General features: G+C 34.1%; 2 protein-coding genes and 1 pseudogene across 2 annotated transcripts; 2 read left to right on the plus strand and 1 right to left on the minus strand.

The window, feature by feature from the left end:
* The first annotated feature begins 2,067 nt into the window (after positions 1–2,067).
* Positions 2,068–7,506, plus strand: LOC120162374 (chloride channel protein CLC-f-like). Its single transcript, XM_039172533.1, has 9 exons — positions 2,068–2,751; positions 3,113–3,515; positions 4,354–4,548; positions 5,041–5,495; positions 5,600–5,704; positions 6,115–6,300; positions 6,453–6,665; positions 6,760–6,992; positions 7,111–7,506. The coding sequence occupies exons 1-9, from the start codon at positions 2,338–2,340 to the stop codon at positions 7,196–7,198; spliced, it is 2,292 nt and encodes a 763-aa protein (XP_039028464.1). The 5' UTR covers positions 2,068–2,337; the 3' UTR covers positions 7,199–7,506.
* A 958-nt stretch (positions 7,507–8,464) lies between these two features.
* Positions 8,465–11,689, plus strand: LOC120162553 (COP9 signalosome complex subunit 6a-like). Its single transcript, XM_039172696.1, has 9 exons — positions 8,465–8,804; positions 8,896–8,984; positions 9,250–9,343; positions 9,752–9,813; positions 9,935–10,013; positions 10,140–10,232; positions 10,617–10,717; positions 11,297–11,352; positions 11,436–11,689. Exons 1-9 carry the CDS (start codon positions 8,522–8,524, stop codon positions 11,515–11,517), a joined length of 939 nt encoding a protein of 312 aa, XP_039028627.1. The 5' UTR covers positions 8,465–8,521; the 3' UTR covers positions 11,518–11,689.
* Positions 11,690–11,912: 223 nt separating this feature from the next.
* On the minus strand, positions 11,913–14,644 carry LOC120162555 (annotated as a pseudogene).
* Between the last annotated feature and the right edge of the window lie 7,389 nt (positions 14,645–22,033).

The raw sequence follows: 22,033 nt of genomic DNA on the forward strand, positions 1-22,033 counted from the left end.
AGCATCACAAGTATCGATACTTGGACATTTCAAATATTGCATATATTGTTTCGAAATTATATATATCGATACTTTATATGTGTATTAATATATTTTGTGTGCAAATTGTTTGAAAAATATACCTTAATAAAAGTATCGATATGGGCTTAACAAGTATCGATACTTGGACATTTCAGATATTGCATATATTGTTTTGAAATTATATGTATCAATACTTTATATATGTGTATCAATACATTTTACGTGTAAATTGTTTAAAAACCATACTAAAATAAAAGTATCAATACAGAAATAATATCATGCTCATACTAGTGACAGATTTAAAATTTAAAAAAAAATATGATAAAAGAATTTATTGTTTTAACAAAATGGATATACAATTTTTTTCTCACTTTCTTAATATATTAAATTATATCTAATAATCTATCTAAAATAGTAGATATGTACTTGATTTCCTAAAGAGCCAAATATATCCATCCTGATTGCATACCAATAGGTGCATTTGCTTACCTCCAGTGTAGGGTAGAGTAGTAAGGTAACATCAAACCATTGCTCGTTGAAATCTCGTACAAAATAGTATCGTAATTGGTCCAATCCACATGCACAACCCTTAAATAGATTCGTCACACCTGTACAATTAGAGATAATAATTTAATTTAATTTAAGATAAGATTCGATTTTATTTTATTTTATTATTTTTCTTTTAAAAAATTGAGTTAGATTGAATTAGATTCTATATAAGATATGGTCAGGTTGATCAAGTTTGGGTGGATGGTGAAATTTTTTTGATCCAACTTAAGGTAATGATATAAAATTTTCTATAAATTTAAGAATAATTGTTATAATACTTCTTACTCTATATATATTTTTTTTACTTAGATCCATATTTTACATAAGATTAAATCAGATCAATTTAAGTTTATACTTCAATAATTCGAGTTGAATCAGAATCAGAATCAAATATAAGAATTATACTCTTTGAGTCAAGTTAGATCAAATAAATAACATATAACTCTCAAATCAAATTAAATTTAGATGATAGTATATATTTTACGAATTAGATCCAATTGATAAAAGTTCAACCTAACACACGTTGTCATCTCTAGTAAGTAGTAAGCACGACCCATAAGCTGCTTCATATCACTCTTACTTCCTTAAACACAAATGCATCGAAGGTAAACAACGTAATTATAAAGTCAAAGAGCATGGCAAAGTCGATTATTATTTATTTATTTTAGTTTTCTTAAACTATTTAAACTTAATATAAAAATAAATGTTTAAATTATATATCTTTTCCTATTTAAGTATCTAATTTTTCCCTTCAATTTAAATGTCTAACATTTTTAATCTTACCATTTAAGTGCTTAGACAGTAACAATCATTAAAAATAAGTCAATCAATCGACATTTGATATGTGGTTTGATTTTTTATTCTTTAATTTTCTTTAAAAATAAAATTCACAAAATTTCAAAAAAAACCTAAAACTTTTCTTATTTTTTATAAAATACTCAACGATCTTCAATTTCGGCTTCGAATACCATCACCGGTAGCGTCCACATGCTTTTGGCCACTAGTCCACCAATCAATCACCTATTGATTGAGATAGATGGGTGTTGAAATTTAAGGTTTAGATTTAAGGATCCGGGCTAAAGGATTTTGGGAGATTGAAGCCATGATCGACGACAGATGATGAGTAGATAGACAATGACAAACGGGTAGGCGGTTGATGGGAGTGGCAACGATGGTGGACGATCGAATGGTAAGATGAATATTTTGAGATTAAGAATTTTGAGACTTTTTTTTAGATTTTAGAAATATTTAGAGAGATTTTTGAAAAATGATAATAATTTTAATTTTTTTAAAAAATAATTTTTTTAAAAGTTTATAAAGACGTTACTATCACGTTTTAAGTGGTTGATGAATATTTTTAACACATATCATAATTCATTTATTTAACTTAAACAATAATATTAAAAACGTTAGACATATTAATTGGAAAAAAAGACATTGTTATTATTAAACCAACTATTTATTATATAATAGTATATTTTTTTGTTGGAGGTGTACGATTACAGAATATATTTACAACATTGGTTATCTATGTGTATGCGTGTGTAGTGGTTCGATCTGATATGAAACGCGTACGAGATCTGTTTGATGTTGTTAAGCCGGGAGCCAAACGGCGCGCGTATTGATGGTTGAAAATTAGGAACCAAATCAAATGAAATAAAAAAAGGAGTGTTTCCATTTTCAATTTCTCAGAAAACGCAGGCCAGGGCTGGGATTCGGAAGTAGAATCGAATTTGGATTAGAACTTGAGAGAGTTTGGGGGTGGAAATGACGGAAGGAGGTGAATTCAGCGATCAGAGGCATCTCCTGAGATCCAACAGCCATAAAGACGAAGAACATGACATCGAGGGAAATCCCAATGACTTGGAATCTCAGGTGACGTACAACAACAGCAATAACGCAGGCATCAATGATCTGGTGAAGTATTTGGGGAAGGGGTTCTCCGCCAGGCGCCTCAGCTTCAAACGGCTCGATAGAGACAGAGATAGAGGCAGAGAACGCTCATCGCCGTCTTCGCTAGATCATCATCATCATCAACAACGTCATGTTCACCACCATTCTTACGCTGGGGATGCCGCTGATCCGCTGGGAGATAGCGCTCCTCCCGAATGGGCTTTGTTGCTTATCGGTTGCTTGCTTGGGGTCGCCTCCGGTTTCTTTGTGGCCGCCTTCAATAAAGGAGTAATTTTTTTCTTGTTTCTTTCTTTTTTTCTCCCTCTAGATCTATCCTCTTGAATTTGCTATCAAAAGGGCTTAATTACAGTTTTTGTTCTTCTCATTTACCCATCAATATTGTCATTCTTCAAATGACATTCCTTCTATTGCTACCAAATGCAGCTTCTTTTGGGTTCTCGTATCTCACCTTTGCAACTTTTGCTGAAACAAATCTTTTAGCAAAGCAGCAATGAATATGTGAAGTTTTTGTTTCTATTGATAGCTTACTAGGAACCATATAGTATGGTATTTGTCAGAGTAGCCAATGGCTCTTCAGTTTTTTTAAGCTGAAATTTCTGTGTATTGATGTTTACCATTACTCTACCAGGTTCACGTCATACATGAATGGGCATGGGCGGGGACTCCAAATGAGGGTGCTACTTGGCTTCGTTTGCAGAGACTGGCTGATACTTGGCATCGGATTCTTTTGGTACCAGTTACTGGAGGTGTTATTGTTGGAATGATGCATGGTTTACTCGAGATTTTGAACCAAATACGGCAATCCAGTTCTTCTCAACAACAAGGTTTCAGTTTGGTTGCTGGGGTTTTCCCCACAGTAAAGGCTATCCAGGCTGCCATAACTCTAGGTACAGGTTGTTCTTTGGGTCCAGAAGGCCCCAGTGTAGACATTGGAAAGTCATGTGCCAATGGGTTCTCATTAATGATGGAAAACAACAGAGAAAGGAAGATTGCTCTTGTGGCTGCCGGAGCAGCATCTGGGATTGCTTCTGGTGTGTTAATAAAAATTTTCCATTTCTATTAAGATTTATTTTGCCCAAAATTTTGCTTGTTGATGAGAATGCCTTATCACTTCAGTTGTTCACATCAGTCCATGGGTTTATTATTATAATTCAATGTTATAGAATGGTGAACACTGTTTTTAAGTTTAACTGAACAGCTCAAAGTTATGCGGTGATCAGTCAAATTTGTTTAATTGGTCAATGGTCTTTTAGCTATATTTATGAGGTGTGCAGACTAGACATCTATGGAAAAATTGAAATCCATATATATACTGATATTCATGTGTTTTCATATTGTTAGTGCAGGTACTGTTTCTCTAGTCTGTTGTCTGGAAGAGTTTGGTCCTTTGTACTTAATTATGTATGTCAATGCTTGGGAAGGCAATTAAACAGGAACTAGTGTCTAAATATTCCATGGTATCATGTCATTTGAAGGGTGACCTGAGTGATGATGTGCTAGGGTGTGGTATAACTTATTTACTGAAGTCTCTTACAGACTACTTCCATTGGTTAAAGGAACTTTTCATCTCTAATAATACTCTATGTAATATGAAGCAAAGCTGGATTAATGACTTGGTCAAATTCTTTTATTTAGCAATCGAATCTCTAGTTTGTCATCTTCCACTCACCCCCACCTCCACCCCCAAAAATTTAATACATGACCCTCTAGAGCATGAAAATCCAAACTTCTCTAGACTTACTTCCATGTTTAGTTCTAGCTTTGATTGGCATAAGCTTTTAAGCTTCCTTCCGATCTATTAATTTCATTTAAGGCTATATACCATTTCTAGGTCGATTGATTAAATGAATCTTTTTCCCTTCTTTCCAGGTTTTAATGCTGCTGTTGCTGGTTGCTTCTTTGCTATAGAAACTGTATTAAGACCTCTACGTGCTGAAAACTCGCCTCCTTTTACAACTGCGATGATTATTTTGGCTTCTGTTATCTCATCTACTGTATCAAATGCTTTGCTTGGTACAGAATCAGCCTTCACCGTGCCATCATATGATTTGAAATCTGCTGCTGGTATTTCTCCTTCCTGCAAGGAGTTTCTTTTTATTTTCAGGATTGCAGCTTTTTTTTTTCTTGTATGTATTAGTGTATGTTTCCTGATGTAATTAAGTTTTATAGTCCTTTCAAAAGTAATTTGTTGTCTAACTGAGGAGATTGATGAATTTGTTGATCCGTTAATCATGAATTAAGGTGTGCTTCTTGTATGTGAATTGTTAATTGCAGCTACTTTATGTTTTGATTTCATTTCCTCGTTACAAATTTTTTTAATTAAAAAAAAATCAAAAAGCATATTTGCCTTCAAATATTTGACAGTGAATGGCCAATTTAGTGTGTAAATGTGTAATTTCACTGTGCATTATCATTTCCAAAGGCATAGACTTGTGGTTGTTTGGTTTTTTACCTGAATAGATAAAACGCGCTTCATGAGTTGTACTAGGAAAGTTATGATTACAAAGAACTCCATATATGGGAATAATATATTATGATATTAATTTTGCCTTGCAGAGCTACCTTTGTATCTGATCTTGGGGATGCTTTGTGGCGTTGTAAGTGTAGTCTTCACTCGCTTGGTTTCTTGGTTCACAGAAGCATTTGAGTATATCAAGGAGAAATTTGGACTTCCTACTGTAATCTGCCCTGCATTAGGTGGTTTAGGGGCTGGGATAATAGCTCTTAACTATCCTGGAATACTATACTGGGGCTTTACAAACGTCAACGAAATCCTACATACTGGGAAGTCTGCATCAGCTCCTGGAATCTGGTTGCTAACCCAACTAGCCGCGGCCAAAGTTGTCGCCACTGCTTTATGTAAGGGGTCTGGGCTTGTAGGTGGCCTTTATGCACCAAGTTTGATGATTGGTGCCGCTGTCGGTGCTGTATTTGGAGGCTCAGCTGCTCATCTTATTAATTCAGCTATTCCAGGCAATGCTGCCGTTGCACAACCACAAGCATATGCACTGGTAAACTTTTAACGGGGAGTTATTGCACAATTACTCTTGAGCTTGGAAAAATCCTGTTCAATTTTATCTAAGCTGATTTGAATACATTAAAGTTTCTACTGTAGGTTGGAATGGCTGCCACATTAGCTTCAGTTTGTTCAGTTCCCCTAACTTCAGTTCTGCTTCTTTTTGAGCTGACAAAAGATTACAGGATCTTACTTCCTCTTATGGTAATGTTTTATGCTATCTTGCTTGCTTTTTATATTTTCGGAATAAGCAATATAGAGAATAGGGGAATCCATGAATATAATTTTTACTATTATTTCATAGTCAGCCTAGTCATCTTTAGCGAAAAGAAAAAGTAAATAGGTTCAGTTTAACTGCAGTCCAGCTTTATTGGACTTCATTAGTTGTCTAAAAACGGAAACAAGTTATGCACTGATGCTAGTGGTTTAACTGAAATCTAAATCATGGCGTTCTTTGTTTTATGTTCTAATACAAGATTTCTTTACTAATTCATGTTTTGTTGGGATTAACTATTAACGCTTTAGGGCTTTGTGTTATTCTTGAGCAATTTCATTGGAGACATTGTCTAAATATTTACAACTTAATTTTTCTTCTTTTTCTATTTGGCATATAGGGGGCTGTTGGATTAGCAATATGGGTTCCTTCAGTGGCTAACCAGCACAAGGAGACTGAAGCATCTGATACGAGGCATTCAGCAAGAGGATATTCTTCTGTTTCCGCTGCTGAGGAACTCTCTGTCATAGAAAAGGCTATTGACCTAGAAGCACTAGACGAAGATATGCTTCTTGAAGATCTTAGGGTATAATTCTCTCTTATTTTGTTTTAGAGAAGTTTATTTATTTATTTTTTTCAAAATGATCAAGTTTCTGGTTTCAATTCATTGTTTGAGCTCCTCATTGGTATTCTCTTTGAGTTTCTCAACTTGACAAATTCCTTATTGTTTGTTGTCAGGTTTCTTGGGCCATGTCAAAGAATTTTTTGAAGGTGTCAATGGCTGTTACTGTAAAAGAAGCAATGAAAAGCATGCATGACGGTCATCAGAAATGTGCGGTTGTGGTTGATGAAGATGATTTTCTGGAGGGGATTCTTACATTCGGTGATATTAGACGGTGTCTGTCTAAGAAGCCTAGTGATGTCTCCAAGGGTGATTCAACAGCTCTGGATGTATGGGATGCAAACCTTCTCTCTATCTCTCTCTCTTGTTCGCTCACTCACTCTTTCATGTTTTGAATAACAAACAATTAAACCATGCATACAGGCAAATACATGTCTTGTTTCATCTGTCTGCACAAAAGGGATAAGCTACCGTGGGCAGGAGCGTGGAGTTCTAACCTGCTTTCCAGACACAGACTTGGCAATTGCCAGGGAGTTGATGGAGGCTAGTGGAGTAAAACAATTGCCGGTGGTGAAACGTGGTGGAGAGCCCCACAAAGGAAGGAAACGGAGAGTCCTTGCCATTCTTCATTATGACTCAATCTGGAACTGTCTCAGGTCCATATTTTAGCTTCAATCTGTTATACAATCTGTAGTAAATATAGAGACAAAAAAAAACTTGAATATGATTTTGATTTAAATGTTTATTGTGGTTGTGCATGCAATTGTCATGCAGAGAAGAGATAAATCACAGGAAGGCCATGTATCAGCATGTGCAGAGGAAGGATAAGCAAGGGGAGATTGCAAATGCCAACTGCAATTAATTAAAGCATCTGTATCTCTATCTTGGGCTGCTGCCTGCAAACCACATATATAGATAATAGAGCAACGTAGAAGCAAATTGTTTATGCCGTCTTTAGAATTATGATTGGAATTGGGTCTCCAAATCAGGCACTGAGTGGGGATATTAGGGAATGTTTTGCTGTGGGTCATTTGCTGTAATTTGCAGCCCAAAATATATACACGTAAAGTATTTATAAGTGCTTTGTAATTGGGCTCACAACAATCATGTGTATTTTGACCCATTCACATCACTGGATACGAAGAAATTCCATTGTTTTCTATTATCCAAGCCATTTAATCAAAAGTTAACACCTAGCCATATTTCCTTCATTTATTTTACCATATTGCAGATTGCTTCATTTTTATGGGTTAATTAAACCAATCTTAAATTATTGTTTATAATCTAAATTTATCTTTAAAACAAACTGATTGAGTCTTTAAAGTATCAATAGTAGGGATGATTGAAATATTTAAATCTGCATTCTGATTTGATCTGATCCAATAATATTAATTTTCTTCTAAAATCAGTTTTCGTGATTAATTTTAGACGGTAAATGTTATTTTGAATTCAAAAAATTAAATTATGGATATGTGGGTACTATATTAACAACTTAAATATCTGTTTAAAGTAACACATTATATTTGAACCAGTATTTAATGTCCAAACTAATAGTTAGGCTAACGAAAATACTTAAATGATAGTTTGAGAATTTAGTTAAAATGTTTGAAGATAAATCTAGGGTTAATTTTTTTATTATAGGTAAACTATCTATTTGTTCACCACCTATTATTTAGTTTATGTTTTAATCATCACTTATTACTTTTTTCAAAAATATACTTAACATTACATATCTATTTTGTTTTGGTCACCCATTGTTTAAAAGTTAATGGTAATGTTGATGTGATGTTTTTAATTTTTTTTAAATATTAATTTTTTAACGATTGATGACCAAAACAGAACCAAAACGTAATGTTAGATTTGATTTTAAAAAATTAATAGTTGAATGACCAAAATAAAAAACTAAGTAATAGATGGGTGACCAAATAGATAATTTACTCATATACATTTGGATCAAAAATAATAATTGAGTGATAAAAATAAAAAATTAAGTAATTATATATATATAGATCAGCATGGGCTGGGCTTAGTTCTCATTTATATTTTTAAGCCGAAGAGAGAGGAAGCCCATATGTCCAAATCCAAATCAATACTCCAACTATATAAAATAAAATAAAATTTCAGAGAAAGCAAAGCAAAGCATCGACGCAAACTGGGAAAATACAATCAAATTTGAAATCAAAGAATGGCGTCATCGTCGAGCAGCGGCCTAACCTTCAAGCTTCATCCGCTGGTAATCGTAAACATATCCGAGCACTACACTCGGGTCAAGTCTCAGATGAACCCTCATCCACTCACCTCCACCGTCAACGGCGTCGAAAACCAACAGCCAGCCCCTCGAGTCTACGGATGTGTCATAGGTGTCCAGAGGGGTCGCACCGTCGAGATCTTCAACAGCTTCGAGCTTCTCTACGATCCCTCCACCCACTCCCTCGACCGCTCCTTCCTCGAGAAGAAACAGGAGCTTTGTATGGCCAAGACTTTTTTTCGTTTTGTTTCTTCTTTTATTGGTTTTATAATTCCAATTTAAAATTTTTTCTTTTGAATTTATTTTCCAAGATAAGAAGGTTTTCCCCCATTTTTACATTCTTGGATGGTATTCCACTGGGAGCGATGCCCAGGAATCTGATATGCACATTCATAAAGCTGTATGTTTTCTTAACCTCCCCATCCTTTCACATTTATATAATATATATATATATATATATAAATATAATTACTAAGGAAAAGATGCATATTTGATTGTGTTGCTTATTGTTAATGTTTGATTGCTATGGTGAGTGATATGTTTTTCCGCTTCTATTTGAATCTTCTTTCTACCAAAGGAATTATATTATTGTAGTACTCGGTTGTCTCCTCTTTTCTTTGGCCAATGCGTTTGTTTAAGAATTTCTCCTTGTTCATTTGTTACAGTTGATGGATATTAATGAAAGCCCTCTCTATGTGCTTCTCAATCCTGCAATCAATCCCGCCCAAAAGGATCTTCCAGTCACCATTTATGAAAGTGGTTTGTAGCTGTTTAGTCTTTATTTCATTCTTTTATATTAATCAATATTTATCCTCTCATTGTCTCAGGATTTTTGCATCGAGGTATCCTATGTCCTATCATACGGAATTTTAAAGTTTAAAGTGTAGTTTTGTTATGATTGATTAGCTGTCTATCTAATTCGTTCCTTCATTATCATCAATACATTCTTTGTTTTGCAACATAAGATATACATTCTATATTTGCTAATTTAGTCCATGTGTTAACTTTTCTTTATTTAAAGAAACTCTCTTGGAATGATTTCTGACAGGGACACAAACTGAAAATCTTCTGCAGTTTTAGGTAGTTTTAATACCCTTTAGTACAGTTCCTAATTATTCTTTGGTAATGACATTTTTATTCATCTTCTTGATCATGTCAACATAAAAGAACTGCACGTTATAGATGGGATTCCACAACTTATTTTTGTCCGATCAAGCTACACAATTGAGGTTCATACTCATGCTTCCGAAATTTCCATTCTTTTCTATACAGTTTAATTTTCACCAAATGGAATTGCTGAGATTGTTTCTCCTTTTTTCTTTTTATTATGGGGGTGTGGGGGTGGTAAAGACTGTTGAAGCTGAGAGGATTTCAGTGGATCATGTTGCCCACCTAAAGCCATCTGATGGAGGTTCAGCAGCAACTCAATGTAAGCCCACATTCTTCTTTTTCTTCTTGGGATTTCTGTGGAAATTCATAATCCTCCTTGATGGAAGCCTTTTTTACTTTTCTGTAATTGATGATTACAAGTGAACTCTTTGTATTTGTGATGCAGTGGCTGCTCATCTTACTGGTATTCACAGTGCAACCAAGATGTTGAATAGCAGAATTAGGGTGCTTCATCACTATCTTGTTGGAATGCAAAAAGGTATGAGTCCATTCCTTCTGAATGTAATTCAAATTAAATTTATTATAATGCATGTGAATTTTCGGGGTCATTGATAAATACCTATATTTGTAGTGTAGAGTGTGGATAAATGTTTCAGACATGGAGAATACTTCAAAGTAAATTATAATTTTCAATTTCCATAATAAATTAAGACTAAATTTGAGAAATTGTTATGGATGTAAAAAGTTATAAACGCTACCATCTTTAATTGTTTTTATGACTTTTTATCACACATTTCCCATTTCTTATTGGATGTTGTATATATTACTTGCATTGGATAAGCTGAAAAAAATTGACTATTATTATTTGGGCTATTGTGGATTACATGGCCATGAATTAGTTCTAATATGTTCTCCATTTCAGGTGATATTCCTTGCGAAAATTCACTATTAAGGCAAGTATCAAGCCTCCTCAGAAGGTTACCTGCCATCGAATCAGAAAAATTTCAAGATGACTTTCTGATGGTGAGCTCTTCTTCTTGACCACAAGAAAGTTGTGATTTTTTCTGTTCTTGTGAGGATTTGGTTTTTGTATCATACTTTTCTTTGATACAATCAAAAGTGTGGTATCTTAAAATGATCAATCATACCCTCAAATTGTTACCCCCAGAGTACCATTTCTTGCAGCTACCTAAGTTCTGTTAACGGAAAGATTTGAAAACCCAACCTACCTGTAGAAAGTTGGTAGAACATTCTATCATGGTTTCGTAATAGGATCTTCTAAAACTTTTGTGATTTCATTGTAGCTTGTTAGAAGACCTGAAGAAGATGTTTGTTGCATGTTAATTGTCCTGATGCAATGGTGAAAATAGAAAGATATTTGTCGTTCTAGTTAGCAAGTTTGATGGAAATAAGACCGGTGTAGATCTTTAGTCTGAAGTACAGTTCAAAATTCGCATATTCTACATACATGCATTGGTACTTGTATAATTATTGCCTGCTTCAAAGCATTTCTTTTCTTTTGGATTTATCAATCCTCTTTTTGAGGATTTGCCTGTCAATTATTTAATCTGCCGAAACTTTTCTTTTTGAAATTATTCACAGGAATACAATGATACCTTGTTGATTACTTATCTTGCGATGTTCACTAACTGCTCAAGGTAAGGGTTACGTTCATGTTCCATCTTTGGCTAAATGATTTGTTATTATTATTATTATCATGGTGATGATATTTGCTTTGCAGCACAATGAACGAGCTAGTCGACAAATTCAACACTGCTTACGATAGGCATAGTCGAAGGGGTGGACGGACAGCTTTCATCTAAATACTGTTATTGTTTATTAATAGGTTGGATTTTCGTTGGAGAGGATGGTGGTGGTGTTTGTGTTTGCGGTGTTTTAAAGCCTCTCGAGTAATGTAATTTAATTAAGTACTACTAATATGATACGAGTAGGGATGTTTCAAATTCCAAGAGATGAATGAAGTGCTTTGCCTTACCTGCATATTTTACCATTTATGAAACTACATCTTTGACAACAAAAAAAACACATATTCAGAACTTTTTTATACAATAAGTTTAGGTGAAAGTACCTGTCAGGTCCCTCTATTTTAGGGATTATAACAATTTAGTCCCTCTATTATAGAGACTGGTTTAAATTAGTTCACTAAATTATCTAAATCTTGTCATTTTCTAATTAGCCGTCGCCAACTTAGGTTGTAATAATTTAACAACAGAATGTGAGTGAAAGTGAAACGAAACACTAGCTATTATTGCAAGCGGATGGGACAAAACCTAAATTTTTCCCTTCCAAATCATATTCCCACAAATAGTTTTGTTGCATAATATTTCCAATAATAGAAGATTCAGAAAACCCTGCAGGCGAAAACCCAAGGCACCTAATTCCACCACCAGCATCAATGATATAGCTATTCCAGTGTGGCTCAAACCGAGCTCCATCGACGAAGTGAATGATCAACTTCGGCACCAAAGTCTAATCGAAGCCGGCAGTAGCGTTGAAGCAATAGTCCATTGGTATTGTATCCAACTTCACCCGTTGGTACTTCGAAACTGACTTCGTAAGAACTTCCATTACCTCTTAGCACGCGGGATCTGCTAGCCTCACCATGCTGGTGCCAGAATCGATGATCGTTCCACCGCCTTGTGTCGTGTCCCACACTTCCATAGGTATCTCCTACATTTTGCCACCGATGGAGATCCCCATAACATTTACTGCATAAAATGAAGGGATGACATCGAGTTCGAGCCTGGTATAACGAGCGTTGCCCGACACTTTCACTTGGTTTCAACTTTTACCGAAGTTGAGGTAATTGGTGACATTTAAGTGGCTGAGATGATCAACCAGGCAATAGGAAAATCTCGCACCAAATTTTTCTGCAGCATTGTGAAAGAATACTTTGTATTGGATAACCCCAAGATACCATCGATGTGGTTAACTGAGGTTTTGTAGAGTTAGTGCACCCAATTACCACATTACGGAGCCTCGTTTTTCTACCATTGGTAAGACCAACAGTGTGATGGTCTCAATCGCTAGGACTCCCGCTGGTTCTGAACCATCTATATAGCTGTTCCAAGACATGTTGGAGAAAAAAATCGACAAAATTGGATATCAATTTGAATCGTAATGATTTTTCAAATAAAAGCATAATAACATTGACGACAGAAATAAATTTGAGGTTTTTTTTTTTATTTTTACAATTCGTTCTTTTTGATTGGGGTGGAGAATGATGGTAAGTTATTAGAAAAAAGGGTTAAAAAATATAAACAGTGGGAAAGAGTTTTTGACCTTTCTCCCATCAACTTTGTTTGTACGGGGAAGTACCTCTCTAACACCAGATAATACCGTGGTTAGTGTCAATAATAGGGTTGCTGGCTATTGATGAGTTGATAGGTGAGTAGATCCAAATATAGATAATAGGTTTAATAGTAGTCATATCAAATGACTCTAGATAAGAAAAACTCAAATTGATCCGAACAAAAATGTTTTCTAAATCAAAGCAAACAGAGTTGGTCAGTACCACTGGTAATTACTGGCTTTCACAGAAGCAAGCCCCTTCCAGGACTTGAATGCCCTGTTTTGGTACCAATCTATTTAGAGTCATGTGAACATTACCTACTAATAATAACTACCACTAAGTGTAGGATGTAGTTAAGAAGGCAACATGGATTATTGCATCTGCAGCCGGCCGGCCAGCCTCATCTGTTAACTCTACCATTCACCATTTATTCTCGGATCTATACATTATCTATCTATCTATATATATTATGTCCGCAATTACCATAAATGTATTTCAGCTAGAAACGTGCTTGAAGATCTAACTCTCCCATTCAATATGGGTGGGGTTTAGCCTTGTCTAATGCGGCTTGGTGCTATGCATTTAAAGCCAAACTACAAAAGAAGCAGTGAACCTTAAATGCAACAGCATTTACCTTCAAGATCCCTACTTTATAAATGCACTTGTCGACCATTTTAGGCTTTGGTTTTGTACAAACAGGATACAAACCAGACACTTGTAGTGTCCAGAAGTTATACTTGTACGACACTCAGACCGAAATATCAGGTAAATTGTTACCAAAGATGGATGTAAGATTTTTTGTTAGATGAATTTTAGAGAACGAAAATAAATTATAAATAAAAATAATTAAATTATACGATAATGTAAAATTTTAAGAAGGAGAACCACCCGTTAGCCCTCTAGGTCGATCAGTGATTGTTATTGACAATGGAATCTTAATGTGTCATGGTAATGAATCTAGTTTAAGACTAGAGACTATTAGGTACCTGTAAGAATAGGCACAAGGAGTGAGTGGCGTAGGGCATGCTGTGATAGTGAAGGAGTTCACAACATCACACACCTCTGAGGCGCAAGGGACCGGACTAAAGGAAGAAGATGAAGGAGCATGTAACACCCTATTTCCATTTATCCTCCCCTTTCTGGTACAATCACCACCACGTCGCGAACATCCATATTGACAACGGACCCACGTCAAATCGCTCCCCGTGTCGACGACCAAACGGAACTTCTGCGACGGAGTCCCGATGTTCAGCGTCGTAAAATACTCTGCTATCGCGTAATCTACAGCTGAGGCGACCGGCATTTCGATGGAAGCCGGGCGCGAGACGGCTTCTCCAGATCGTCTGTGGGAGGTGATACTGTGGCGGATAATGTCATGGTGGAGAAGGACCTTGAGGCGTTCGTGCCGAGTTTTAAGCCCGTTGTTGGTGAGCCGAAGAGCGTGCCTGTGGACTAACTCTAATGTGAAGGAATCGGAATTGTGGTTTTGCAGCATTTTCTCGACATGTTGCTGAGCTTCAACAATGGAGAAGAAGACGATCAAGGGGAGCAAAATCACAAGTTTCCCCTCCATAAGTTTATGCCGACTGAGAAACGAAACAAGGAGAGGTCGAGAGAGAAAGGGAAATAAAATTATAAACAAAGGTCATTTTGGTTGATGTCTATACAAATCAAAACGTGTATATATATTTATACACTACAGAAAAACTTATAGATATGAATCTATGGTTTAAATCCGGCATTAGTATACTGATCAGGTTGTACTTGCTTCTTGTAATAAATAATACTTCATAAAAAAACCGACATAAAAATTTAAAAAAAATCTAAAAAATCTAAAAATTTTAAATTAAAAAAAACGACTATCCCATCCACCTATTCGGTCCATCTCAATACATATATTGCTTGAAGCCTTCAACCACACACACATCCCATCCCACTTTTCGTCTGGTGTGTGAATTTTCTTCAAATTAATAACTGTTATATTCTCACTTCTCTAATTTATTATTGGCTGGATGCCCCAAATTTCAACCTCTTAGTGTCTATAGGGTAAACTATGTATTTAGTCACTTATTTATTTATGTAATTTTATTTTGATCATTCGATAATTTTTTAATCAAAATCATACTTAATGTTATGTTTTAGTTCTGTTTTGTTCATATACGGTTAAAAAATTAACAGTGATCTTGATGTGTCAACATAAGATAATGTCATATCATCATTGAATTTTTTTTAAAAAGTTACCATATCAATAATTATGTTTAATTAAATATGATTTTGAAAAGAAAGTAGTTGTGTGACCAAAATGGAAACGCGAGAATAGGTGAATAACTAAATACGTAGTTTACCCTTATTTATATTATACTATAATACGGATCTCTATATTCATTTTAAAATAAAATATATTTTTTAGAAATTAAATTTTGTTAATTGTGGTTGACCTTACCTTATATGTGTGAATCTAGAATTGTAAATCAGATTGTGGAACGGAAGAAATAGTAGGGGGAATTTATCAGAATTCAGAATTATAAAAATAAGATTTTAAATAAATAAATAAAATAGACTGAAAATTCAGTAATGCGGCGGACTTTGTGAACGCATCAAGCTGGCTCCACGTAGGCAGGGTTGTAAAAAGTTGACCCGACCTGTAAAGTTGATTGAATTGATTCGAGTAAAAATTATTTTTGATCTACACTATGACGATCCGAAACAGACTTGAGTCGGAATTGGTGTTGACCTGAACTCGATTTGGACCTGGAAATTGTGGATCTGAACCCGACCTGCATCCGACCTAAACCCGAATTGAACCGAAAATATGATACCTGAACCCGAACTGCATCCGAATGATATGAACCCGAACCCGAGATTGACCTGGTAAATAACTGGTATTACCCAGCCTGTTTTCAACATGATCTGTTTTTAACCTGACCTGTAAATGATCCGACTTGTTAATGATCTGATCTGATATTTACCTGACTTATATATATTACCATGGAAATCTTATAAATTATTAATTTTTTAGCTTATGATGAAATTAAAATATTAATATGATTAATTTTTAAATGTTATAATAAAATATTTATTATGATACTTATATTAATAAATAGACCTATTATATAAAATTATTTAATAAAATTAATAAAATTATTTAAATGTAAATTAGATAAAACATTATTAATAATGCAAAGAAAAATTAATATAGTTTAATTTATATAAATTATATAGTTTAATTTATATAAAGAAAAAATAATATTAATAATAAAAGTATTTATTATGTAACATATATTAATGGTTTACATTAATAATATGAATAATTTTGGTAATAAAATAATAATTAAATTGATAATAACTGAATGTTAGTATTAAACGTGATTAATTCTCTAAAATATAAACATAAACTATACCATTTATTTTTTGTACAAAAAATTATCTAACAATTATAACATAAATGAAAAATAATATAAAATATAAATTTAATTGATAATGATAATTTAAATAACATTTAATATAAAATTTGAATTACATTTGAATCAATTCAAGTTCAATACAATAAAATGAAAAAAAAAAATAAAAAAATTTTAAGCTCTCAGATCTTATAACAAAAATGTTATAAGGCTAAAATCCTAACTTTGCTACCAGAGATTTCTTCATCGAGCTTTTATATCGAAATAGCTGCCAACATTGTTAATTTACGGGCAACTTTTAAAGCTACCAACATAATTTAACATGAGTAGCTATTTCAAAAAAATGACAGTTTGAACAATCTATTTAAGTCAGACCAACAAAATAAAATACAAGGCAACAACATGAAGCAAGCAGCATGAAACAGCAGGCAGTAACATCAACAGAAGGCATATTTTCTGCATTAAACAAACATTTAATCAGTGGTAAAGACAAAAGGAATACGATGGCCAACATTGCCAAACATTTACGACTTTACCAAACCCTTATATAATAAAACATTCAACATTGTTAATGAAAATAAAATTAATATCAAGCAAAATCAGAATGTGTTACTTTGGACAGAATCATCCTACAAAAAAACAAAAACATCAATTAAAATTTATTTCAGATAAACATAATAAACACAATAAGTAATTAATAAGTAAAAGTTACATGTAATAGAAGAAACAAGACCGAATCGTAAATTCCAATGGCTTTACTTAACGTTAACACCCTAAAAAATTAAAATTAAAATAATTAATAAACAATTTGAAATATTGAGATTAAAATAAAATATAAAACAATTATATCATACATTTACATAGCAGAGTCATTAACCACATTAAGGTAATCTTCATTCTCATCCTCCAGCTCAAAACCATACAACCAATTACGGGTTGTAACAAAAATCTCAAATTTTTTTGGTAAGAGTGAAACTCTTAATTTGGTCAAAATTCTACTCCCCATACTAAAGGACGATTCAGATGCAACTGAAGTAATTGAAATAGCCAATATATCTCTCGCCATGCGAGAAAGTACTGGATATGAAACACGTTGATTTTTCCAATTCTCCAGTACGAGGGACAAGGGGAAAACTGATGTACGAGTCAACATCAGATCGTCCACTCCTTGAAGCAGCTAAATTGTCATCAAAATTCTGAAAAACAAAAGACAAGAAATTAGTAAATAAAAATAGGAAATAAATAAGTTAAAATTCAACTAGAAATTATATTAACTAACCTGAAATAAATTTGATTTTCTAAATGTTCGAGACCGATTGGAACTTGAGCCACTTCTGTCCAAGGTTGTGTTACTTTGGACAGAAGAAGAAGAAACACAAGGTGCATTTTTGAATAAAATACATATAACTCAAGAAACTTGTCATAAATGAGACTTACACCCCGTTGAACCTCATCATCAACATAAAGAACATTGTACAACTCCTTAAGCAGTTGTAATTTATATCGAGGATCAAGTAAAATAGCAAAAGACAAAATCATAGAGTGATCAGACCAATATTTCTCACAAAGTTCAAGCATGGGTTCTGCCATTACAGAAATACCTTCACAAGGATCATTATGAGCATCACACAACAATTTCTCAATTGCAACAACGTTAGCCAAATACAAGTTAGAAGTGAGATACTTAGAACCAGAGAACAGAGAAATAATTTTATAAAAAGGGTCAAGAAAATCACAAATTGTTTGAATTGTTTCCCATTCATAATCAGTAATGATATCCAACTCATTTTCCATGTTAACAAACAAGTTAATTCCTAATATAGCCTCAAGTGCCCTATGAATCATCAAGTAAGTTGAATTCCAACGAGTAGGAACATCAAATACTAACTTACCAGAGAAAGAAGAATCACAATATTTAACAGTTAATTTCAAAGGAACAAAGTCAAGAGTCAGAAGAATTAATAAACTTAACAATATGACGTAATTTATTAACAGAAGAATCAATTACCTTCAAACCTTTTTGAACTATCAAGTTCAAAATGTGGGCAACATACCTTATATAGAAGTACTTACCATTGCAAGGAAGAGGAGAAATGACATTCAAATCATCTTTTAGTCACTTAACCATTTTATCATTTGCAGAAGCATTATCAAGTGTAATGGTAAATGTTTTTTTTTCAAGACCCCATTCACATAGCATATTTTTCACAAACTTAAAGATAGACTCAACATCATGACGAGGAGGAAAACGATAAAAATTAAGTATTTTAGACTGAAGTTTCCAGTTATTATCAACATAATGAGCAGTAAGGGAAAATAAGAACGTTAAGTGCAGGCAGACCAAGCATCACATGTAAAACAAACACGACTTGAGACATAATGCGTTGAATCAAACAATAATTTTTTTATTTTTCATGTTGCAACATGCAATACTTAGTAACAATATATCTAGATATTTCCTTAACATAAGAATTAAGGTAATGATGTAAATCCCTAAGTTTGTCATTTTCAACTATACTATATGCATAACCATGACACATAATAGCCTCATCAAACAATTCACAGTATTTGTTTTGATCAAAAGAAGCTACACTATCTGGATTTTCAGAAAGAAATCCTTATATGCTTGACATTTATCAGTATGCCTTTTAGGGTTAGATGTACCAATATGAGAATCAACTTTATACCTTTTCAATTTGCAATACTTACACTCGGCATAAACAGAACCATCATCAGCTTTGGTGAATGTGTAGTGGTCCCAAACACCAGAGGTTCTTCTCCCAAATTCGAATGAACCAGTGGCCCTCCTCTTAGAGGATTTATTTAAATCAACTGCTTCGGAAAGCACATCATTTATATCCCCTTGCAAAAAAAATTAGGGTTAACAACCAACCTTATAAAAGCAATTCGAATGAACAACCAACAATAGCAACAAATTAAACAGTTCATTTAAATTGTAAATAAAGGAAGCTAACAACCTTATAAAAGCAATCCGAATGAACAACCAACAACACAAACAAATCAACAATAGCAACAAATTGAACAGTTTATTTAAACTGTAAATAAAGGCAGCTAACAAACTTATAGAAGTAATCCGAATGAAAAACCAACACAAACAAATCAACAATAGCTACAAATTAAATAGTTTATTTGAACTATAAATAAAGGCAGCTAACAACCTTATAAAAGTAATCTGAATGAACAACCAACAACACAAACAAATCAGCAGTAGCTACAAATTAAACAATTTAGTTACCTCTTTCAGAATGCCCTTCATTCTGATTTGTTGGGTTTTCTCCTACAAAAGAAATGAATAATAAATTAATAAACAATAATAAAATCAAAACCAAAATAATACATTACTAAACAGTAAACATACTTGGACCATTCAACTCGTATGATAAACTGTCCATGAAACTCTTGAAAAAAGGATTCGAATATCAACCAAAAATAGAGAATTTGAGAGAACGGAGAGCTAGAGAGAGAGCAAAATGAGATAAATGAATAAGAAGTTATGGGCTCATGATTTAATTCCTAAGTCAGTGCGTTATGGGGTTGCTGCGTATGGTTTACGTTATCAGACTAGTGTCTCAGAGATGGATTTGTGTACGGCTCAAGAAGATAATGTGCATGCAGTGTCGTTTGTATATACTGATGGGCTCTCGAAAAAGAGCATTTTCGACAACATGAGGCTTTTTAATTCCCAGACAATGTGGTATGAGGCAGCGATGCCTGTTATTCTTTGTCTATGGTGCGATTTTTTTAATACTTTGGAGAAGTATAATAAGGCGCACGTGGTTTCTAAGTTTGAATTGTGTGTTTCTTTTGATGTCAAGGTGTTAGAAGTGTCATTTGATCCTATTGTTGGGCTGTTGAACAAGTCCATGGAGGTTAGTATGGGTGCACAGTTCCAAATAGAGTTAAAGATCTTCGACAGCCCAAGTATTCTTCATTTAGCCTAAGGCCTTTGGAAAGTCTAGAATCGATGATCGTTCCACCGCCTAATGTCGGGTCCCACACTTCTATAGGTATATCCTACATTTTCCACCGATGGAGATCCCCATAACATTTACTGCATAAAATGAAGGGATGACATCAAGTTCAAGCCTGGTAAAACGAGTGTTGCCCGACACTTTCACTTGGTTTCAACTTTTGCCGAAGTTGAGGTAATTGGTGACATTTAAGTGACTGAGATGATCAACCAGGAAATAGGAAAATCTCACACCAAATTTTTCTGCAGCAAACGTTGTGAAAGAATACTTTGTATTGGATAACCCCAAGATATCATCGATGTGGTTAACTGAGGCTATGTAAGAGTTAGTGCACTCAATTACTACATTACGGAACCTCGTTTTTCTACCATTGGTAAGACCAACAGTGTGATGGTCTCGTTTGCTAGGATTCCCACTGCTTCTGAACCATCTATATAGTTGTTCCAAGATAAGTTGGAGAAAAAATCGACAAAATTGGATATCAATTCGAATCGTAATGATTTTTCAAATAAAAGTATAATAACATTGGCGATAGAAATGAATTTGAGGGTTTTTTTTACGATTCATTCTTTTTGATTTGGGTGGAGAATGATGGTAAGTTATTAGAAAAAAGGGTTAAAAATATAAACAATGGGAATGAGTTTTGATCTTTCTCCCATCAACTTTGTTTGTACGGGGAAGTACCCTCTAACACCAGATAATACTGTGGTTAGTGTCAATCATAGGGTTGATGGCTATTGATGAATTGATAGGTGAGTAGATCCAAATATAGATAATACCCCTCTTCCACTGTTCTGACAGATATCGACTATGAACTCGAACTTTCCAAAGGCCGTAAGCTAAATGAAGAAGACTTGGACTGCCGAAGATCTTCAACTCTATTTGGAACCGTGCGCCTAATACTAACCTCTATGGACTTGTTCAACATCCCAACAATAGGATCAAACGACACTTCTAACACATGGCCATTAAAAGAAACACATAATTCAAACTTAGAAACCACGTACACCCTATTATACTTCTCTAAAGCATTAAAAAAACCGCACCATAGACAAAGAAGAACGTGCGTCGCTGCCCCATACCACGTTGTCTGGGAATTAAAAATCCACATGTTGTCGATAATGCTCCTTTTCGAGAGTCCATCAATAGATACAAGCGACACTACATGTGCATTATCTTCTTGAGCCGCACACAAATCCACCTCTAAGACACTATTCTGACAACGTAAACCATGCGCAGCAACCCCATAACGCACTGGCTTAGGAATTAAATCATGAGCCCATAACTTCCTATTCATTTATCTCATTTTGCTCTCTCTATAGCTCTCTGTTTCTCTCAAATTCTCTGTTTTTGGTTGATATTCTAATCTTTTTTTTCCGAGGGTTTCATGGACAACTTATCTTACGAGTTGAATGGTCCAAGTATGTTTACTGTTTAGTAATGTATTATTTTGGTTTTGATTTTAATATTGTTTATTAATTTATTATTCATTTCTTTTGTAGGAAAAAACCCAACAAATCAGAATGAAGGGTATTCTGAAAGAGGTAACTAAACTGTTTAATTTGTAGTTACTGTTGATTTGTTTGTGTTGTTGGTTGTTCATTCAGATTACTTTATAAGGTTGTTACCTGCC

Source organism: Hibiscus syriacus, unplaced genomic scaffold (assembly GCF_006381635.1).
Source record: "Hibiscus syriacus cultivar Baekdansim isolate YM2019G1 unplaced genomic scaffold, ASM638163v2 tig00111402_pilon, whole genome shotgun sequence".
Lineage (NCBI taxonomy): Eukaryota > Viridiplantae > Streptophyta > Magnoliopsida > Malvales > Malvaceae > Hibiscus > Hibiscus syriacus.

Coding starts and splice junctions, on each gene's coding strand:
- LOC120162374 (XM_039172533.1), top strand. CDS start 2,338: ATGACGGAAGGAGGTGAATTCAGCGATCAGAGGCATCTCCTGAGATCC. Junction 3,516..4,353: donor AGCATCTGGGATTGCTTCTG/GTGTGTTAATAA, acceptor CCTTCTTTCCAG/GTTTTAATGCTGCTGTTGCT. Junction 6,993..7,110: donor TCAATCTGGAACTGTCTCAG/GTCCATATTTTA, acceptor ATTGTCATGCAG/AGAAGAGATAAATCACAGGA.
- LOC120162553 (XM_039172696.1), top strand. CDS start 8,522: ATGGCGTCATCGTCGAGCAGCGGCCTAACCTTCAAGCTTCATCCGCTG. Junction 10,233..10,616: donor TCTTGTTGGAATGCAAAAAG/GTATGAGTCCAT, acceptor TCTCCATTTCAG/GTGATATTCCTTGCGAAAAT. Junction 11,353..11,435: donor ATGTTCACTAACTGCTCAAG/GTAAGGGTTACG, acceptor TTTGCTTTGCAG/CACAATGAACGAGCTAGTCG.